General features: G+C 37.8%; 1 protein-coding gene across 4 annotated transcripts in view; it reads left to right on the forward strand.

The window, feature by feature from the left end:
* The window catches only part of MYT1L (myelin transcription factor 1 like), a 130,152-nt gene that overhangs the window by 85,478 nt on the left and 24,307 nt on the right, over positions 1 to 20,367 (forward strand). For all 4 annotated transcript variants that reach the window (XM_041420514.1, XM_041420523.1, XM_041420532.1 and 1 more), the window contains exons 15-17: positions 10,975 to 11,037; positions 15,738 to 15,821; positions 17,205 to 17,426. In XM_041420514.1, the coding sequence (XP_041276448.1) occupies positions 10,975 to 11,037; positions 15,738 to 15,821; positions 17,205 to 17,426 (369 nt within the window). The remainder of the gene's footprint in view (positions 1 to 10,974; positions 11,038 to 15,737; positions 15,822 to 17,204; positions 17,427 to 20,367) is intronic.

A 20,367-nucleotide genomic window follows, 5' to 3' on the forward strand; every position in this document is an offset into this window, starting at 1 on the left:
TCTGTACTGCCAATAGGAGGCCAAACAGTATTCTCTCTGATATAGCTTTTAAGATGCATTACAGAATTATAAAATCATGTAGGGGTATCCAAATGTTAGCTAGTCTAAGCTCCTTCTCAGAACAAGTCCACTTGGAATAGATTGCTCAGGACCTTTTCCAGTCAAGTGGTGAGTTTTGCCAAGGTTAGGGTTCCCACAACTACTCCAGTGGATGCTTGGCTGCTTTTTTTTTTCATTTATAATAAATCAGTTTTCCCACACTGAATTTTATCTCTTTATTGGCTGTCCTTTAGCTGTGCAGCTCTGAGAAAACTTCTGTTACGCATTCACCACACCAACCTGTTAGGTATTCATAGACAGCAGCAAAATTCCCTTACACTTTTCATAAGAATGAGCAAGCTAACTTCCTTGGTCTTGGATATCAAGTCCTTCAGGCCCAAAACCATCTGGCAATGTGTTGCAGCAGTGCAAGCCTGCACCTTAGTGTTTGTGGTTCTGAGAGTGCTGGGAAGAAAATTGTGCCTTCCTAGGTGTTAGTTCATTACATCTGGTTTGTCTGCCCAGTCAGTGTCTGCCATCGGAGTCTAGCTCGAGGCAGTAGGTGGAATACTTGTAGGGATGGCATGTGGTAATGCCCAACTGTCCTCCTTGCAGACAGGTTCATAACTAGACTCTTACTAGGGATTTTTCCCTTCAGTATGAATTAAATATGCTTACTGCATGTCTGAGGTAAGTCAGCCACATGAAAAATTAGAGCAAGTGCAAGAGGGTTTCAAGAGTCAGTATATCACACAGAAAATCAGTAACAAAACTGGATTTCCTTAGCTGCACTGTTCATTAGCCTTCTTACTAGACTAGACTGCCTCTCACAGTCTGATATAATTCACACTCAGTATTTTCATATTTCTTTACTTAGTCTTCTGACAAATGTTTTTAGGCCTAGAGGGGAAAAGCTGCTTGTTTTCATGAACTGAAAACTGGAGTATTTTGCTCACTTGCTCTAGACGCTTCAGTCCAAAATAGAAAGTAGTATCTCTGCTTTATCTGTTTGGGAAAGTGAAACTCTTGAGTTTGTTCCCTTTATCCAGGTGTTAGCCTGTCCCTGTCACTGGATGATAGATGTTTCCAGACAGAAACACAGACATGAAGAAAACATGTAAAAGCCCATGCAGTGTAAGGAACTTCATGCTGCAATAGCACTTCTCAAGGTTACTAATGAGCACAATGCAGTGGCTGCATGTGGAGCAAAACAACTCTCAACCTTAAGATGCAATTAGTCACCTAAACATTTTACACCAAACTATTATTTTTACCTCACCTTTCTGAATGTTCACTGAAAATCATCTTTTTAGTTGCTCTTTGGAAACAGGAGTGTAAGGAAAAAGCTGATAATAGTGAAGAAAATCCCAGCCCGTTACATTTTTTGTCACTTGGATTATTTTAATGGGCTTGGGGTTTTTTTGCAAACATCTTAGCCCTCATGCTGGCCAGGATATATTTCCCAGAGAACTCACAGATGTTTACAATCCTAATGATTTGTGGCTTTGCCATAATACTAGGCTGAGAGAACTCACATTAGAGGCAGGACTCTTGCTTCTTTCTTTTTTATATAGTTTGTAAGCTTGGTCTTTCATACTTATATTAGATACACCATTTTGAAGAAGGAATATAAATTGGACTGTCTCCATGCTCTTTTTCTTTCCATCTTTCCCAATCAACCTTTTTTTCCCACCATACATTTGATCCAACTCTCTCCTTTCCTGTGATCTTGTAGAATCCTTCTCTGTGTTGTTTGTGCATGCACAAGTTGAACAAGAAACAGATAAATAAAATAGCTAGGGAATGGCTAATGTTGGCTTGTGCCCAATCTCCTACCAACAGCTTCAGTGGATTGTTAAGGCCACAGACTACATGAAATCTGCTAATCTTTTTTTCCTCTGCTTGTAGCAGTCCTAATCTGATAGATTGTCTCAGCATCCCTGGTTGTGATGCTGACCTTTTTGAGTATTCCAGATTCATAGATTTTGAAGTCATTCCAAACTTCCAGGAAACTCACAGGAAGTGACAGCTTCAAGGTCATACTGCAGTGCCCGTCAGACCCTTTGTTAATTGCTTCACCTAGGACAAGATATACAAAGCACAAAAGAGCAGAGCATGAGAGAGGCAGCAGCGTAGAGATGAAAACTAATGAATTACTCTATTGATAAGGTGTTCAAGGTAACCAGCAGGTTACTGACTATAATGTATATTTCTTATCAAGCAAAAATTATCTAGTTTAAAGAGTGAATTTTCAAATTACTCAACATTCAGCCTAATTTTAATTTAATTTTGAACTAAAACTCCGAATTTCACCATAAACAGAAAAGTTAAGGCTGGTTATATGAGCTCTTGAAGACATCTTTTAAAGTGAAGAATAACAAATGTTATACCTGTGTTACTGCCTTCAAGTGCTTCATTTGGACCCATTGTCACATGCAGGGAGCTATAGAAATCATGTCACTGGCTATTCTGCAAACTTGGACCAATCTTGCTGCGCAGTGACTGAGTGGCAGATATTCTTGAGAGGCTAAGTGGTTCCCATATTAATAGACCAACCAGGAATAGGACATTCTTTTTCAGAGACAAATGTGTCCACATAAATTTACTGAAAAAAGCCCATGTGGGTATTTGATTATTTTTGGGGTGGGGGGGGTTTTGAGCACAGGCTTATGGCAATGCTGTTAGGAGACAAGAGAATCTGCATGGCTTTGTTCCGAGTTGTAAGAGTTCTCTTAAGGCTGTCTTCTCTTGCATTTTTCTCTGTGCCTCCATCATTTTGTGTTATTCCTTCACATACAAATGAAGCTTTTTTCCAAAGGCTGAGCTGTTTGGAAATGAACATTTCAATTTGCATATGTTGGAACTGATTCATCCCTGGTGCCAGGAAGTGCTCTCTGCTGCAGGGAGGGGATCTGCAGCTGCCCGGTGCTGCCTCCAAGGCAGGCGATGCTGGCAGGAGAGAAAGCGTGGGCAAGGTGCCCAGGGGGAGAACTGATTCACAGCTTCCCCCTGGCAGCTTCTGAGCACAGAGCACCCCCTGGGTAGTGCACAGAAGCTATTTCACATTAGGCACATACCCTGCCTTTGGCAACTGGCATGTTAAGGGGCTATGTGCTGATGCTAGATGTGAGAACAGCGGGCAGCATGTCATGGCACTTGCTGCTGGGAAGCTGGGAAGTCCTGACTGGTAGCAAAAGAGGCAGCATGCAGAGGTGGTAATGGAAGGCACAGGAATATTTTTTCTAAAGCAATATAATTAATTTAAACTCATTGTGTGTATCTGTGCATTGGAGTGCACAGCAATATTTTATGTGCCAGCATAATGCATTTTAGGCTGCTTATAGGAAAATGACTGAAATCTAAAAAACATATCATGTTCTTTCTCACCCCCACATAGTTCAAAAAATGCAGGAATGCAATACAGATAATAGCATCAGGTAAGGACAGAAAAAGTAGTATATGCAGAAAATCAGGGAATTAATTAAATTAATTCTGAGGAGAGGAGTATGCAGTCAGCACACCCCAGTTCAGAACCATTCAGTTGCTGGGGATTTCTAGAGGCAGAGAGAAAAAGACAGAGCAATCTCTCTGCAGAGATAAAAGAGACTGAAGTTACTCCCTGAAGCCTCTGAGCCAAAACTATTTTAGTCTCATGTCTGGACTAGCTCCATAGGCCTGGCATTGTTCCTTCACGGATAGAAACACTGTACGGTGAAAGTGGCAACAACAAATCTTTTCATTCTGCACTTCTTTCCAATCTCCAATCCGTACTTCCACCAATGTCTTCTGAGAGGGCTCAGTAATGCCACACCAGGAGGGATCCTTGTCTGGATCTCCCTGCTCTCCTGCCCACTCCCACTGGAGTGGATCCAGTGCCAAAAAAAAAACCCCTGAAAAGATGAAAAAAAGATATTTTTTTTTTAAATTCACCCATTTGCCCTTCCACACAATTTTTTGGTTTTGCTGGCTCTTGTCATTTCGTGAAGTCCTCTTCCTTTATATCTGCTGTGGATTTGGCATTCAAATTTCCCTGTTACCTCCAGTCAGACCAGTCATATCAGTAGCTTTCTGTTAAGTGAGAAATGCTGGCAGCATTTTACATGTGGAAAAGTAATATTTAGCACTTTTGCTAAAACTAAATTTCCGTGCTTAAATACTCCTTCTATCTAAAACAAATAGAAGGAAATAATTAACATATGAATCTAAATTTATCTTTTTTTTTTATTACAATGCATCTTTATGAAACTTTGATATTTGTAGAGGTCTGACTTTGCACAGTCATTACAGGTACATTTGTGAGGATTGGAACGTAAGTTTAGCCTTGAACATGAAACCAGAGATGTAAAATCTCCTGAAATATTCGTTGTCTGCATGACTGTCCCATAGAGTTTATGCTGCCTCTTGAACCAATTCAAATGAGCTCAAATGAGCTCTGAATGCAATTTCCAGAAGTGCCCAGTGTTAGCCTGGTTCTGCTCCTTTTGAAGCAAGTGATAAAGCTCACAAGGACTTCAATAAAAATAAAAGAGGACGAGATACTTAAAATGACTCATTGAGTCTTGACAGCCAATAAATTCTGTATTAAGGTTTCACACACAGCACTTTCTCCTCTGACACAAGGGCAGAATGTGTACCCAGTCATTTCAGCAATGTGAGAGGAGCACAAGCAATGCAGACGGCAAGAATGATAAAATCAGCTAGGAGAAAAGAGCAGGAGGACAACAAGGGTGATGAAAGTAAAGATAATGGGGAAAAAACAACAAAGAGGAAGGAGAAAAGAAAAAAGTAACATCAACTTCAAGGTTATTAGAGCTCATAAAAGGAAGAAGGATGAGGGAGAAACAGAGATTGAAGGCATCAGCCAAAGGGAACAGAGAAAAGACGAGGCAAAAGGCAGAGAGAGAAAATGTTAAAGAGGAAAGAAGAGACAAGAAGAAAATTATTTGGAAAATGAGGGAGTAGAAATCAGCAGAGAACTGCTGGAGAGGAATATGGATGGAAAGAAAACTGTGGAACAAAAGCAAATGGAGATTCTTGCTTTACTGCAGGAAAAGGATGGCAGATTGAAAATAGGGTGAAAGGCACCAGGAAGGAAAATGGAAGAAGTGAAATAGAGTGAAGAAGTATGTGGATAAAGCACATTTTCTCTGAGGAAAATTAAGGAAAAATAAATCCTAACAAAACTGGTTTTTATTGTAATTTCATCAGTAGATTGTGTTGGTAGAGGGTTTTGGTCTAGACAGCAAAAGAATCACTAGAATTCATCACTGGAATTCAAAAATCAAATGCTATGGTAAAAAATAGAAAATAAAAGACAACAGGATTAAAATGGAAAATAACTGTGTTCCTACTGGAATTAAAACAGACAACAACTTTTCTGTGTTGTCATGAGGTAAAAAAAAAAAAATCAGCATCATTCCCACTTCACATACTTAATTAGAACTTGATATGTCATCTACCAAAATACCTGGGACTGAAAATAAGACTTTTACAATTTACATATCCAGATTGCTTTCACAGAGCTGGCTGGAACAGTAATGGCTGGAGGCATTGCTCTGACTACTCAGAAGAGTAAAGACAAAATGAGTTGCTGCTGTCTGTCCAATTCCTGCTAAAGAGGTGTCTTTATAACAATAGCCACAGCACTGGCTCTTACTGACACACCTGTGGCCAAAAGTCTGCAGTGAGGACCATACAGCTCTTCTCATGATCTTGTTTCTCACCCTGGAGTACTCCCTGCAGGTTAGTGGTGACTGGCATAGGAAGGAACCGAAGAAAAGTTTGTTCTCTCTTTTGGCCTCTTAGCTAGTCGAAAAAGAGGACTTGTTTGTCAAGAGCTGCAAACCTGTAGGTTTTGACAAGCCCTCAAGTTCATAAAGGAATAGACACTCAATAAACCTACCATACTCCACCGAAAATCCAGTTTTTAATTTGACAGAGCTTCTTTTCATCCCTTCCTTTTCTTGCCCTCTTCTTTTTTTCCTCTTCTCTTACATATTCAATTCAGGGAACTGCAAACACAATTTCTTTACAATTTTACTTTTGTAACCTTTTGTTTTCAGACTACCTCACTAGAAAAAAAAATAAAAAACACCAAACCACAGTAACTTGTCATGAATCTGTATGTAGTTTCAGAAGACATACAGCTTTTTAGCTGCAAACAGAGCAGTTAATAAGAATCAATACTTCTAGTATATTTTCCACTTCTGTGTAATTTAGACTCTTTATTGTCCAATTTTCCTCTGCCGAGTCCTTCCCTTTTCCACAGCACCATTGTGAGATTTTATCCAATAATTTTTTTAAAATACTGTCAGATCTCCAGGCAAAAGCCAGAAATGCAAGTATTATTGAGTCTGTCTGCCAGCCTCCCAACCTATGAATTCCATTCCTGGTGATTCAGTGAAACAAAACAGAATCTCAAATAGATGGAAACCACCAGACAATAAAAAATTCTACATTCTGCTATGAAAAAAATCCCACAGGAAACAATTATTTTTTTCTAGTCTTTCTGAATCTTCAATAGAAAAACCACACCTCTACTATAGAGACTGACAGCATGGTCAAAATAAAACTATGGGAAAGATATAATTTTCTATTAATCCCAGTTCTTTTGCAGTGTGGAACATTATGGAGAACCATTCTGAATTTTTGCACAATTTCCTGATTTATTCCCCTGTTCAATTCAATGTGATTTTGCTTTTGCTAGCTACATCTGCTTTAAATAGTTAGTGATTTCCAGGATATTCTCTCTGACAGGCTGCACTATTGATACATGTGTTCACAAGGGAAGATTGGAGGCACAACATAGTAGATACTAAATGTTGTAAGCTAAACAGTAAAGGTAACGTCAGTCTTTTGTGCTGATCCATCAGCTTACTAATGATGGATCATGAAAGGTATTTTGTAGAAAGTCATTGCAATTGGCCAGTGTGAGAGAAATGGATGGTTAATTCTCTTCCATGGGAGCTGATACCCGCAGCACAAAAATTAAAATGTTGAAGTAGTTTTTTATGTCTTTGTTTTATGTCTATGTTTTGGATCTAATTTATGTTTTAAAATAATTTGAAAAAGTAAGTCAACCAAAGTCATACACAGTAATGAGGAGAAAACTATTGCAGTTTTGGCTTTACACTTTGTGTAAAATGCTATTCACTGTCATGCTAGTAAAGCTGTAAATCTAAGTGTGTGCACTACATGTAAGCTTATATTGCTCCTGTAGAACTAGATAAAACCCTATGAATATAGGTTTGATTATGGGTCTTATTTGTAGTGCCCTGTGCTGATGAGAGCTGGGGTGTCTTGTGAGCTGAGGTTTCCACAAGACTTTTAACCACTGGCATTTGGAAAAACACTCCCAGAGCTCATTTGGGCGTTGCATCCATTTCCTCCCCAGTCCCAGGAACCTCCTTTCAAGCTGCCAGAAGTTTGTTTTAATTGCTGCACACCTTCAATCTTTCCACAGTGAAGAATCAGTAGCAGGGCTTAAGTGAATTCTTCTCAATTTACCTCTCACCCTTTTTTCTCCTGCTATTGAATCTAATCCAAATACTGAATCCAGCTGCCACAGCTGTTGCTGTTCTGCTGCCTGCCCTACTTCCTGCTTCTGCTTATTTTCCCAAAAATGCTTCTATGGGATGATCTGTGAAGTGAATGAGACATCAAGGCACTGCTAACTGCATTCCCCTTCCCTGACAAGCCCTTTCTTTTACTGGATGCCCTCAATTTGTAGTCAAGTGCTAGTATTCTATGTCCTGAACATCACTCTTCACAGAGTCAGTTCCTTTTGTCACCTCCCTCATTACAGTACTGAAGTATTTCCTGTGCTACAATAAGCTATTATGTAAATTCTACAAATGAGTTTCTGATTCTGCCAAATCAGATTTACTTTAAGTAAGCAAGGAAAACTGCAGCTCTCTTTTGCCACATACTCTGATAGCCATTTTCAAAGAGTTCCACATCAGCTGCCTCTTACAAGCAGTGCATACATTTTTCTGGCATTGTTGTTTGTACATATGATTAAGTGATATATGTATAGGTAGTAAATGATAGCAAAGTAGTAAGGTATATGCAAGTCCTACATACGCTCAGACATTTGGAAAATACAGACACCCAATTCCAATAGCACAAGAACTTGGGGTTATCTCCCTATCTAATCTGTTTAGGATAGCAAGTAAATATTGTAATAGCTTCGTAGTTGTAACAGACTGCTGCATGTCTGCATCCTATGTGTCACACTGTTAAGAGCATTTCCCATAGAATGGAAACAGCAGAAGTATAAATGTTCCGGAGTTTTAAAGTGTTCTTACCAACTGCACTAAACTCTTATTTCATCTGTTACATGAAGGTAAACATAAACTTATGAGATTTGAAAACAAGTATTATAGTATCAAAATTTGAAAGGTCATTCTGAAATCCTTGCCAACATAAAGATCTCGTCTGGTTTGATCAAAAGTATCAAAAGTTGATATGAACTGTGCAAAGCCATTTCTGAAGATACACAATTCAGTTTACAGCAGGATGATTTCTTCTTTAGTTTCTCTTTTTTAATTTTTTAAACTACACAGAAATAAGCTAGCTTTTAAATTTGTGTGTCCAAATGGTTGAGGTGCAATAGTCTTATTTTAAGACGATGGATGGGATATACTGGTGCTTCTTATAAACCCTGTTAAGACACTGTTAATCATGTTGCCTGTAATAAAAAGTCTTGGAAAAGATGAGAAAAAAAAACATTGTTCACTTTTGCTAATAGCTTATCCTCAAAAGGATAGAAAGTCTGGAGAGGAAAACTGTGGCTTCAAATTATGGGCTCATAAAGAAGAAATCCTTGTAGTACACCAGACTGCAAGGTGTACTAAAGTCCCATGGCTCTGGGTTCTCCTTTATTGATTTAAATGCTATGAACATGTAAAGCCAAAATGTAGTAAATTTCTTTAATTAATTCTTATCCCCATATCTTATGATTCGGCATCTTAGAAGCTTTAGTCAGGCTTCGGTGATGCAGCTAGTCTTGATGGAAATAGGCATTGGAGACCACTGAAGCTACCTACCATGAAGAAAAACCAAAACACATGAAGCAAGAGTTGACTCTGTAGATCTTAAAACATTTGTTTGAAAATAAATAATGAGAGAATACATATATATATATATATATATATATACACACACACATACATATAGAGTATTTAAATTATAAGACTCTTCATATTAGATCCCCTGACCACTTATTTTTAAAGAAATAACAAAAGTTTATTCCAGCCATGTGCAGCCACAACGAAGAATAAAGGGTAAGAGGCATACAGACTGAATTATGACTTCTTTACGAGGATTGTTGTTTTACCTAATTAAAATCAGAAGAATCTATGCAGAAATTCTGGACTTTATCTTTCTATAAGCAGAAAGATTGATGTGTGATGTCAACCTGTGTGTTGGCCTTTAAGAGCCATGTTAATACACTTTTCATGCAAGACCACATGCACCATATTTGGTCCTTTGCAAAGACAAAGCAAGAGAGAAGGAGAATTGTCTCTAAGCATGTTGTTTAGATTTCTTGTCCAAAGTTCACAGCCTGTTGGGATGGAGAAGAGAAACTTCAGTGTTGTAGGGATCCCCATAAGTTTTACCATCTCACATCTGAGAACTGCTACCATATTTTGATGTTTTCCATATAATAACTGAACTGCTCCTGATGAAGATCATATGGGAACTTCATTGAATACATTCCAGTTTAATTTATGTCTTTCACAGTAGCAATAATCTGCTTGCTGAGCTCCTCAGAAGTAGGTAATGCTTACTAGCTTAAAACAGCTGAAATTCAGGTTAATGGAACATGACAACTCCATAGCCCTGACCCCTGTGTTGCCTAATTACTGATTTTAAAAAATGTTCAAGTGTCTGTAGAAACGTTGAGAAACAAAGGCTTACCAGTATGGACCAACTTAGAGAAAAGCACACGTTAACTAAATAGTGAAAGCCAAAGTCTGCATGAACTCCTGATTCAAATAGTGGAAAAATTCAATGTTATGGAAATCTGATGTTTTAGAATGCAACATCTGAATTTGTGAGCCAGTTTTTTTGAATTTGAATGCTTTCTCCAAATGTAGCTTTAAATAGCATGGCTAAAATTCAAAACTCAGGCTCAAGAAAAGTGACTTTTTGGAATTCATGTAGCATTTGTCTGTTCAGTAAAATGCATATAAATTAGTTCTTTGTCTTTTCTGTGATTTAGTATAGCAGTTCAAATACCAGCTAATGATTTTACTTAGCATTATAATGTAGCTTTTTCTGTGATGATCGCAATCATCTTTACAATGTAGAAATATCCATCCATTTTCTTTGGTGGCTCTAATGTCATTCAACTATTAGAAATTTCACTGAGGGCTGTACCATTTCTGTCTGGTGCTGTAGCTTGGTGTTTGGCACTGTTTGGGTGGGTTACCATCTCTCTGCAAGAGGCCAGCATTACTTCCCTGTCTTGGGCATTTTCTTTGCTTCATGGAGAGGTGAAGGGGTCTCTTCATGGTGTGTCCTCATGACACTGTGCAGTGGGATTAGAGCAAAAGCTCCAGTAGAAAAGAAAATTACTCACTGCAATTCAGCCCCTACATACACCACAGGGATAGTGCATTTGCTGTCAACCCTACTCATTCCTGGTGATGTAGGGATATTGGATTGTTGGGAAATCTCCACTAATCTGCCAGTACTTGAGATATCCAGGAAGCATTGGAGCGGGCAACTGAGGAGTAGCAAACAAAAATGTTTTATGAATGACAAACTATGTTTGTCCCTGGTGTAGAATTAAGCTCAGGTTTAGCAATGGGTAGGGGTCACAGAGACTGGCACCTAAGGAAACAAGGATGAGCCAATTAATATTTTTAAATGGGCAGTTATATCTTTCCTGTCAGTAACTGCTGGGTGTCTCTCCCATTGTTATTCTAGATGTCCGACTCCTGGGTGTGATGGCTCTGGGCATATAACTGGAAATTATGCTTCTCATCGAAGGTATGTAAAGACAAGGTTTTGTTATTTAAATCAAATAACTGCAGGGCTGGAAGGTGCCGCAGCTGACCTAACTTCACTCTCTGAATACTGAAGCAGGGTTGAGTGCTGCAGAGACATACGTTGGTCTAACTCATATTAACCACTAATGAATAACATTTCTCAGCTTCAGGATGACTCACTACCCAAATAGGTAGGAATACTTTTTGCTAATATCTAGTAAAATCTTTATACAAAATAAATTCAGTTTCTCTGCCTTCTTTAGTAGCCTGAGGAAGCAATTCAACATTCATGTTTCTGTTGCTTTACATTCAGAACAACTTAACTCTTCACAGTTTGGACTGAAATCCTACTCCTGCATCTTTTTCCCTCAAATTGTATTTCCTGAATGTTTGTGTCAGTCTCTTTCAGACTCGCTCCATATTCCTTGAAATGCAAAATTGGATCCTGTTCTTTACCGCCTCTCCCAGATGAAGCCATATCATCTTTTATCAGAGGGGAAAAGTACCTCTTTCATCTAATATGCACCAGTATTGTTAGTACATTTCAGAAAAAATCTTGGCTTGTTCTTAAATTGCAACACTTTGTACTGCATCAAGCCAGAAGAACAAAAAAATAAATTTATGGATGAAAGCTGCCTTAACTATAACTTCACCAAGGGTCAAAGAATACTTCTCATTCACTAATTAGGATATTGATCAATTACACTGTAGAGGTAATGGTATAAATGCTGTGCAATTAGCAATTCCCCTGTGGTTATTTGAGAACTAAATCAGTTGAGGAGAGCTGTGCCATATTTTGTAAACATCTATCCACTGTTTAATCAAAGAATAATAGTGAATAATATTGTAGTCTACCTCTCTTGTGTTAATAAAGACTCTTGACTCCCACACAGACTAGTACTGTTGAGTCTGAATATTTGCTTTCTTCACCAAGTCCCTGTAGTTCTACAATTGGCTATAACTAGTTTGCAACTTATAACACAAGTTTCCAGTTTAAATGTTTTCCCACTAAAAGCAGCAAAGAGTTCAAAGTCAAAACATAAATAAAATAAGAGATTGGAAGCATGCCATATTTTACGTTCTGCGAAAATGAAAGATCACAATACCAATTTCTGTACTGCAGCGTTAAACATTAAAAGTAAAAATAACATTATAAAGGAGAAGATATAAGTGTTTTAAAAGCACTTACATGATGCAGATTTGATCACGCTTTCAGAGGAATTTAAGGTCAAATTTAGAACTACATTTAACTATATGCAAATTTATCAGCTACCATTCTACCAGCATTATGCTTGCTATAATTCTACCCCAACTTCAGGGAAGCTGTTTATGTGTTTGATCATCTATTTAACCAAAAGCAGGTGGGAGAGTGAAAATGCAGAAAAAAAGTGTTACTAACAAGAAACCTAAAAGCTGGCAAGGTTGGTAGGGGAGAATCACTGAATGTTGATTAATTTTCTAAACCTTTTCCTTGCACATTGTCTCCTGGCCACTAAAGGACTGGACCACGAGTCGAATGGTGTTACCTGCTTTTTGTCTGAAAATTCTTACATTCTTTTATTTTTGCAGATGACTGCTGGACCAAGTTTTCATTTGATTGTGCAGCATAATTAAGTACATACAAAGATATAAAAAGTTTTTCTAATACACAAACATATCTGGAATTTTCTCAGTCCATTGGGATTTAACACATGGAGCCTTTTGAAATGCCACCATGTCTGTATTGGCCACATAACTCCTTAATTTCTCTTCCAAAAAGGCCTCTGGCAACCCTTCTGCTGCCTGCAGGCACAGAAGCACTGACATGTAGTCAGTGAAGTAACATTTTCTTTGCTTAAATCCACAGATGTCCCCAGGAGACCTGTCACATTTACACAGAGCCAACCTTACCCTGTTCAGATCATATCTGTCAAGGCCATTTCTGAGGTGGGAAGGCTGGCAAAATGAATGCTTTCGAAGGGCAGCAAACCAGTAGCCTAAATCTGGAGCTGTTAAGGATGGAAAACCCCACAGTATGTTGTCAGCTGGGCTTTCTAATTCCCAGACTGAAAATTAGCATTTAGTTCTGCCTGCATCTGAGTTAGTATTTTTGTTTGTATTTGACACCATCAGTTACAACCCTCTCAGTTTCAGGAGGAAAGGCATGACATCTCTCCTAAATGGCTGCTGAGGTTATCCTTGGTATTTAAAATGGCTGCTCAACAGCAAGCATACATGAGGCAGATTTAACTCTGCCATAACTCTGCAATTCCACACAGCCCTTCAATTTATGCAAGAAGTTATAGCACCGTGCACCGCTATTGAATTTCCCTATTTGTCTTTTGTCTTCATATATAAGGAATGAAAGTCATAGAAAAATGAAGTAATATGCTTATCTTGTAATAGGTTTGGTTAGAAATTAAAAAATTAAAGCAAAGGCTTGACATATGTTTTCTCCATGGATCCAGTGTCAGAGGAGAAGTGAAATAATCACAGGCTCAGAAACTGTCTGTTGGAAATGTCTGTTTAGAGGACCTGAAGGTCTTAGAATTTTCTAATAAATAGAAATAGAATAGAAAGTTCTTTTATAGTGAGATGATACACCAAAATACCAGTGAGTAGGTGATAATTAAATTGACTTAATACGTAGAAAGCTTTAAATCATTAGTCAAGGCAGAAATTCTTTGTTCAGATTTTGTTACGAAAATATCATCTACAAGCATACCCATCTGTACACCTACTAAAAATAGTACTGCTTGCTGAGGAATTCCTATTAACTGTTTAGTTTTCAGATACAGAAATTCTGATTGTTCTCACCCGGTGAGTACATCTACTCTCAGAGATAGCTTTAACTCTCTCTTTAACTCCCGTCCACTCCCCTTCACTTTCTGCAGCCCAGGTTGTGTGTCAGGCAGTGAACCAGCCTGTCCCTGAACGGTTCCCTTGCCCCAGAGCCAGCTTTCTCTTATTCTGAATCCCTCAGACTGTCTTCCTCCTACTTCTTTCTTACAGACAACATTATTATTTTTGAAGAAAACTGTTGCTAATTGGCACAGGCTTTCTCAGATTTAGTTTGTACACAGAGAACTATGGTACTTTTGTGTTCATTATGCAACTGGAATAAACAGCAGTTTGCTTTGAAAAGGAAAATGGTCAGTTACATTTAAAATGGAAAATGAAATAGGATGAGAGCACAGGTCCATGAGTGCAGATGCCTATTCCATTAATGCTGACATGACCCCTGCTATGGCACTGACTCTGGGCAGCTAAAGGTCTCACAGGCAATTCTAAGATATGATTTGGGACTCAGTGTGGTTCCAGATCATTCTTTACAAACAATCTATGTTTTACAGAGTTAGAGAGCTTAGCTGTACAATTGTGAACTTTCTGTTCTTGGGTCAAAGCAACAGTTCTAGATCCCTTCTATTTAACAGTATAGATATAGCCATGATATGTCACTATAAGTTTCTAGATAATGTACTACGTCCAATGTCCTGTCCCAGTACTCCTCACTTTCTTTAATTGACTTATTTATGACTTTGAAACATGTAAGCTCTGGTTTTGTCTATTCTTTATTTTCTAACACAGAATTCTGTCTGTGATTGCGTCACCTTTTTCTGTGCTTCTTTCCCTCAGTCCTCACTGGTTTTGACAAGACAAAATAACTGAAAATTTTGTTGCCATGCTTATTTTTGTTACCACTCTTCTCTTCTTTGCAAAGACAGGACCTACTACACAACACTCAAGTACCTTTCCTCATGCTGTAAACAAAAATTTAATCTTCTATTTTGTTTATTTCTCTAGGAAATTTTTTCTTTGGTGATACTTCTTTCTCGTGTCAACATTTGAAGGTGTTCTACCGGTGGATTTCTTTTTTAATGTGGATAGTTAAGATGGAAATAACATTTAAATACAGGGCCAAGCATGATTGTTTTGATAGACATATTTGTATCCTCAGATATCAACAACCTAAAAAAATCTTTAAAAATCTGTTAAGGTCATTGTCAAGTCTACTAAGTGGTTTCTATAATGAATTCTCCATATGCAATGGGAAAATGAGCTTGTGTAGTTGAAAACAACATTCTCAGTTCCTTCAGTTAAATGTAACACTGATTAGCCTAACATATAACTTTCTCTCTACCAAGTCTTTTTGTCTAGGTGAATTCTGAGCACTTGAACCCCTTCTCTGGAAGGCATTGAAAGCTCTGAGCTCTGTCATGTTTTTATGCAATGATTCTATAGAATTGTTATGTGATGTTTGGGAAGATTTGATAATGTTATTAATGTGCTCCTGAGAGAAATCTTTAGTCCAACGAAGAGATACTCCTGTTTTTTCTATTCTTCCATCTCTCTCAGACATAGGGAACATAATGTCTCTCATCCCTGAAACACTGGCTTCTATTCCTATTAAAGATGCCACTGCTGCTGCTGAGTCAGCTGAAGGAATTGTTAGGCAGAGGGTTTAAGAGCTGCCTTCCCTGACTCCTGGGGGAGTTGCTGTGTGTGTGGTGTGCACAGCACCGACAGTCCTGTCCTGCATCACAGACCCACACATCTCCCCTCGTGTGGCTGCTGCAACTCTCCATATTTAACCACCTGAGCTTTGGCTGTGCAAGCTGGACAGGATTGCCTATTTTGCCAGTTTCTTGGATAGAAAACATATTCCTGTAAAGTGTACCCAAGAAAGAGAAATTGCATTCTAAAATGTTTTCTTCTACACAGTCTTTCAGGCTGTCCACGAGCAAAGAAAAGTGGAATCAGGATAGCACAAAGTAAGGAAGACAAAGAAGACCAAGAGCCAATTAGGTGAGAACAAATATTGTCAAAGGGCCTTTGTATGTTTTATAGGTCTTATATGTCTTCAGGGTTTTTTAAGGCATAAGTGTTATTGTGTGATACTTATCCAAAGGCAGATGACCACATTGATTTTTATAAGCAAATCTAGTTTCTGTGCTGATTGTTTCAGCAAAGGATACAGCATTAGCCAAGGATACAATCATCTGTAATTTAGCAATAGTTTTAAATCCTTAATTTTCAGAAGAATAATCTGAAAATTAATAATCTGTTTGCATATACTACAGGCAAACCATACATGCTAAATAAAGGTAGTTATGGGAATAGAGGATTGAGTGTTTATATGAGACTGCTGCAACCAATCTGATTGTTCATGCAGTTCGCAAGAGAAATAAATGCCTACCTGTAGCTCTTGGTTTCTTCTTGCAAGGCACTCTGATATCAATGGCCACTGAACTTGATGGATTTAGCGACTGCTTAGAACATTCAGGACCAGATTCTCAGTAGAAAATTGCGGGAATATTTTAGTTCACAAACAGGGAAGTAATTGGCCTTTAATTTAGATGTGTGTTACGTAGCAACACATTAAAAAACCCCAAAACCATAATTTTCTTTAAACGTTTAACTTTGAAGATTCTAACCTTTTCCTTCTAACCTTGGTTATTTGGTTTTGAGTATACAGAGTATACAGAGCAGTATATAGAGCAAATGTATGGGGAGATTCCCAAGTAAGGAAAACCATCAGACTGTATCAGAATAGAGAATACAGAATAGAGAATACATTCTGTATCAGAATACAGAACTGCCTTCATTGGTCTCTGGGCTGTAGCACATAGTTTCATATCATCACCCCTATTCAAAAAGTGGATAAAGGAGCTCAGCATTTCTAATGAGGTGCTCTGATCATGTCATAACTGTGTGTACGTAACATTTTCATGACTTCAGACTAGTCTTCTTTGTGTTCCACACCTATAAATAAAATGTACCAAGGATTTTACTAAGTAGTATTTTATGCTTATAGGGTTTCTATGGGCAATTTCATTGCTGGTCAGAGCTCAGTAGCAAATATTTCAATTCCACTGTGATATTTACTGTGATAAATACCTGCAATTCAAATACATATCTCAGTCCTTTTGTTACAATTGCATAATGTCAGCAGCTGTGACTGCATCTACTGGCTACCCTCCTTAGAATTTATCAGAGAACTTTCTTTTCTTCAAATTGTAAAGTTCTGATTTTAATTTTACCCACTACAGGGTATCTTGACTACTTTTGCGACCACAGTGTAGGATTATTCTTTCCTTTTTGTGTCAGGTTTATTTTGACTTTGTTGTAGAGGCTACCAGCTATATAATGGCAAGACAATAAAGTTTATTTCATCTATCTTCTATACAGATGTCCAGTTCCTGGCTGTGATGGTCAGGGTCATATAACTGGAAAATACGCATCCCATCGCAGTGCATCAGGGTGTCCTCTTGCTGCCAAAAGGCAAAAGGATGGGTACCTAAATGGCTCACAGTTCTCGTGGAAGTCAGTGAAGACGGAAGGAATGTCATGTCCAACACCAGGATGTGATGGCTCAGGACATGTCAGTGGTAGTTTTCTTACTCATCGTAGGTGAGTAACTATGACTTACGTTTTTCACTTATGTTTATTATTTTAATCAGATTTAAAATACAGCTTTTTGTCATGGCATTTCTCTGTTCCTTTTGAATTTCATTATCACATCAAAAAATAATCTGTTTATGTGTATTTGTTGGTAACTGGAAGTCCAGACACACAAGTTTTTTTATGCAGATACAGACCTGCACTTAAATCCATAACATACAGAAAATTTTAGGGGAAAAATCATGCATGAGAATAACTGTAAGTTCCTATTGATTATTGCATATTTGTGGACTTGGAGTAATTTTATTTAATTAAAATTACCTTGGGGTAGACATTGTAAGACATATCTGAGTCCCTTATTTTCAGAGATGTCAAACATATTCTTGAGAGCATGGAACTGAAGAATATTAGGAAAGAGCTCCATAAAATCAAAGTACTTTTATTCATTTGGTAATGAACATGTTTGTTGAAAACAATATATGTAGAATACAGAACTTTATTTAAAACTAATGGAATGTAAATACTTGACAAAAGAAATACAAAACTTGATTTTTCACAAACTTGGCAAAAATATGAGAGCTTCAATGACAACGTTTTTCATAGCTTGTAAAAGAAGGAGAAAGTGGCCAGTCTGTTAGGGATAAAACCTGCTGCTATTTTAGATATTAGATTATGAAGAAACAAGGATTTTTTTGAGCTCTGGTTGGGAATCTAGGCTTGAAAATTACTATAATGTCAGAGCAAATTTCTTATTATATAATCACTAATATAGAACTCTATTACTTCATATATGTCAAGTTGATGTCCCTAATTTGTCACCCTCTCCAGGCAGACCTCAGCTGAACTTCTGTACCTTTTAGTTAGCTAAACCAATTTGATCTTGTTTTGTAGTCAGTTCTAGATACAGAGGTGAAAAGTGTGCTTCTTCCTTCTCTCGCCTGTAACTATTTCCTTTGATTCTTTCTTTGACAATCCTTTACAGCTTCACTTAGAAGCCTTATCCTTATTTCAACCTCTCCAGACTTTGTGCACATAGTTTCTATTTATTGTTTAAGCTCAGACTTGTTTTTCTACTCAGTCTTTTGTGGTATCTACCATGAAGGGATTCTGGTCCTTGACCTGAGGTGTTCCCTGAGTAGACAAATGTATTACACAGACTGCAGTTCCCAGAGGCTTTAGGAAGCAGGAGATACAAAACTGAACATTTAAACAGATACCACATGTGGGTTTAAGTTTCTGAATTTTAGTAAAATATCAGTATTAGTGTTCATATTTCAGTTTGACTTTATTCATTATGGTGTAACATTTATTTAACTCAAGAGAGATCTGTCATTAAAATTTTGAAATTATTTTACCTTTAGTTAAAAGGTACAATTTAATTACAGGAGATTGCTTGCAAGGAGTATTTACATAGTAGTTATGGTTTCAAGGAGAAAATTATTGCAACAATAATAACTAAGTTCTAAAAGAAACGTACTAAGTTTAACAATTAAAGGGCAAATTGTGGCTAGAGATTAGAGATTTTTTTTAAGGAATGCTTTAATGAAAAAATAAAAACCTAATAGAGTAACCTAAATATGACATTTAGCTACAAAGCAACCATGTGTGTTTTTTAGTACCACTATCATAAGTAGAAACAGAGACTTGTAAGTGGCTTACCTTGGAAGATCAGTTTTTGGGCAAAATGATCCAATATTAGAGAAGAGTACCACAAGATGAAAGGCTGCTTAAAAAGACTGATGAAGTAGATTGATCTTACTTGATTGTCTTGGTGTAACAAAGGGCCAGTATTCTAAGTTATAAGCAAATTGAACAACTTCTTGAAGCTTCCATATGCAGTAGTTAATAATTAATAATTAATTACTTATTAATAACAAGCCGTATTATTTTTAAAATATTATTAGTTCTTGTAGAATTCTTAAGGCTGTTAGAAGTGGTTGGTTCATTTGCTCACACAAAGAAAAGCACATGGAGCCATTTTAAATGCCTATGGCCTCCAGCTGCTGCTCAGAGAGGTAGGTCCAGTGTAATATTTATCAGCCTTAGAGATAAATCTTCTCTAATAGCGTTTCTTGTCTGTATATGGACAACTGAATCAAACTCCAAATGTAGGATTGAACATCAGAACAGTTCACCCACCTTAAGAATCTGCTTGTACAAGATGTAGGATGCATTTGCGCCCCTTCCAGGATCAGTGGATCCTGGAGGGTTGTCCACTTCAGTGGACACCAGCCTTTAATCAGTTGTACCATAAGTGTCACTGAGTGTGTCAAAAGGGAGTGTTTTCCCCTGCCTACAAACAGGTACTTTATGCCGTTTGAAGTGTTCTTAGGGCCTGCAGTATAGCTGTACTGGGTTGGCCAAAATGACTGAAGACTTGTGGTACACTGCATTCTTAGATTATGACAGCTGAGAGCTGAAATAATCAATTCCCTGCCTGGCAGGAGATCTACAGGGGTGCTGGTCTTGTTAAAGAAATGGCCCCAGAGCTCAGTGGCAGCTTTCACACATAGCCAAAACAAGCAGGTGTTTAAACCCAGGTGTCAGAATCTGGAGCTCAATCCCACCTAAATAATAAACTCTCCATTTTCTTGCGTAAGGATGAATTTTTTCCCTCACTTCAGGTGTATCCATTCTAACAGACTGTGGTCTCATCTTCTACTGCTAATAGCATTTTGCTATACAGCCATGGCTGTAAATCTCAGATTCTCACCTTCTGAAGAGAAGCAATGCTCTACGCCAGTTACACAGTGAGACCAGATTTTGGGGCATCCTTTTGCAGGTAGAGCTGGTTTCAGCATGCATGGGGAGAAAGTAGGGCTGTGGCCTTCAACTGACAGTAAAAGCTCCTCATGAAGGAGGAGTTAATGTCTTTATTTTTGCCAGTACACCTTGATGTAGTCCTATTAGGATTTATTTTCCTCCCCAGTGGAAATATTTTTCTATTGGC

This window comes from Onychostruthus taczanowskii, unplaced genomic scaffold (genome assembly GCF_017590055.1).
Source record: "Onychostruthus taczanowskii isolate IOZ18803 unplaced genomic scaffold, ASM1759005v1 scaffold11, whole genome shotgun sequence".
Taxonomy (NCBI): Eukaryota; Metazoa; Chordata; class Aves; order Passeriformes; family Passeridae; genus Onychostruthus; species Onychostruthus taczanowskii.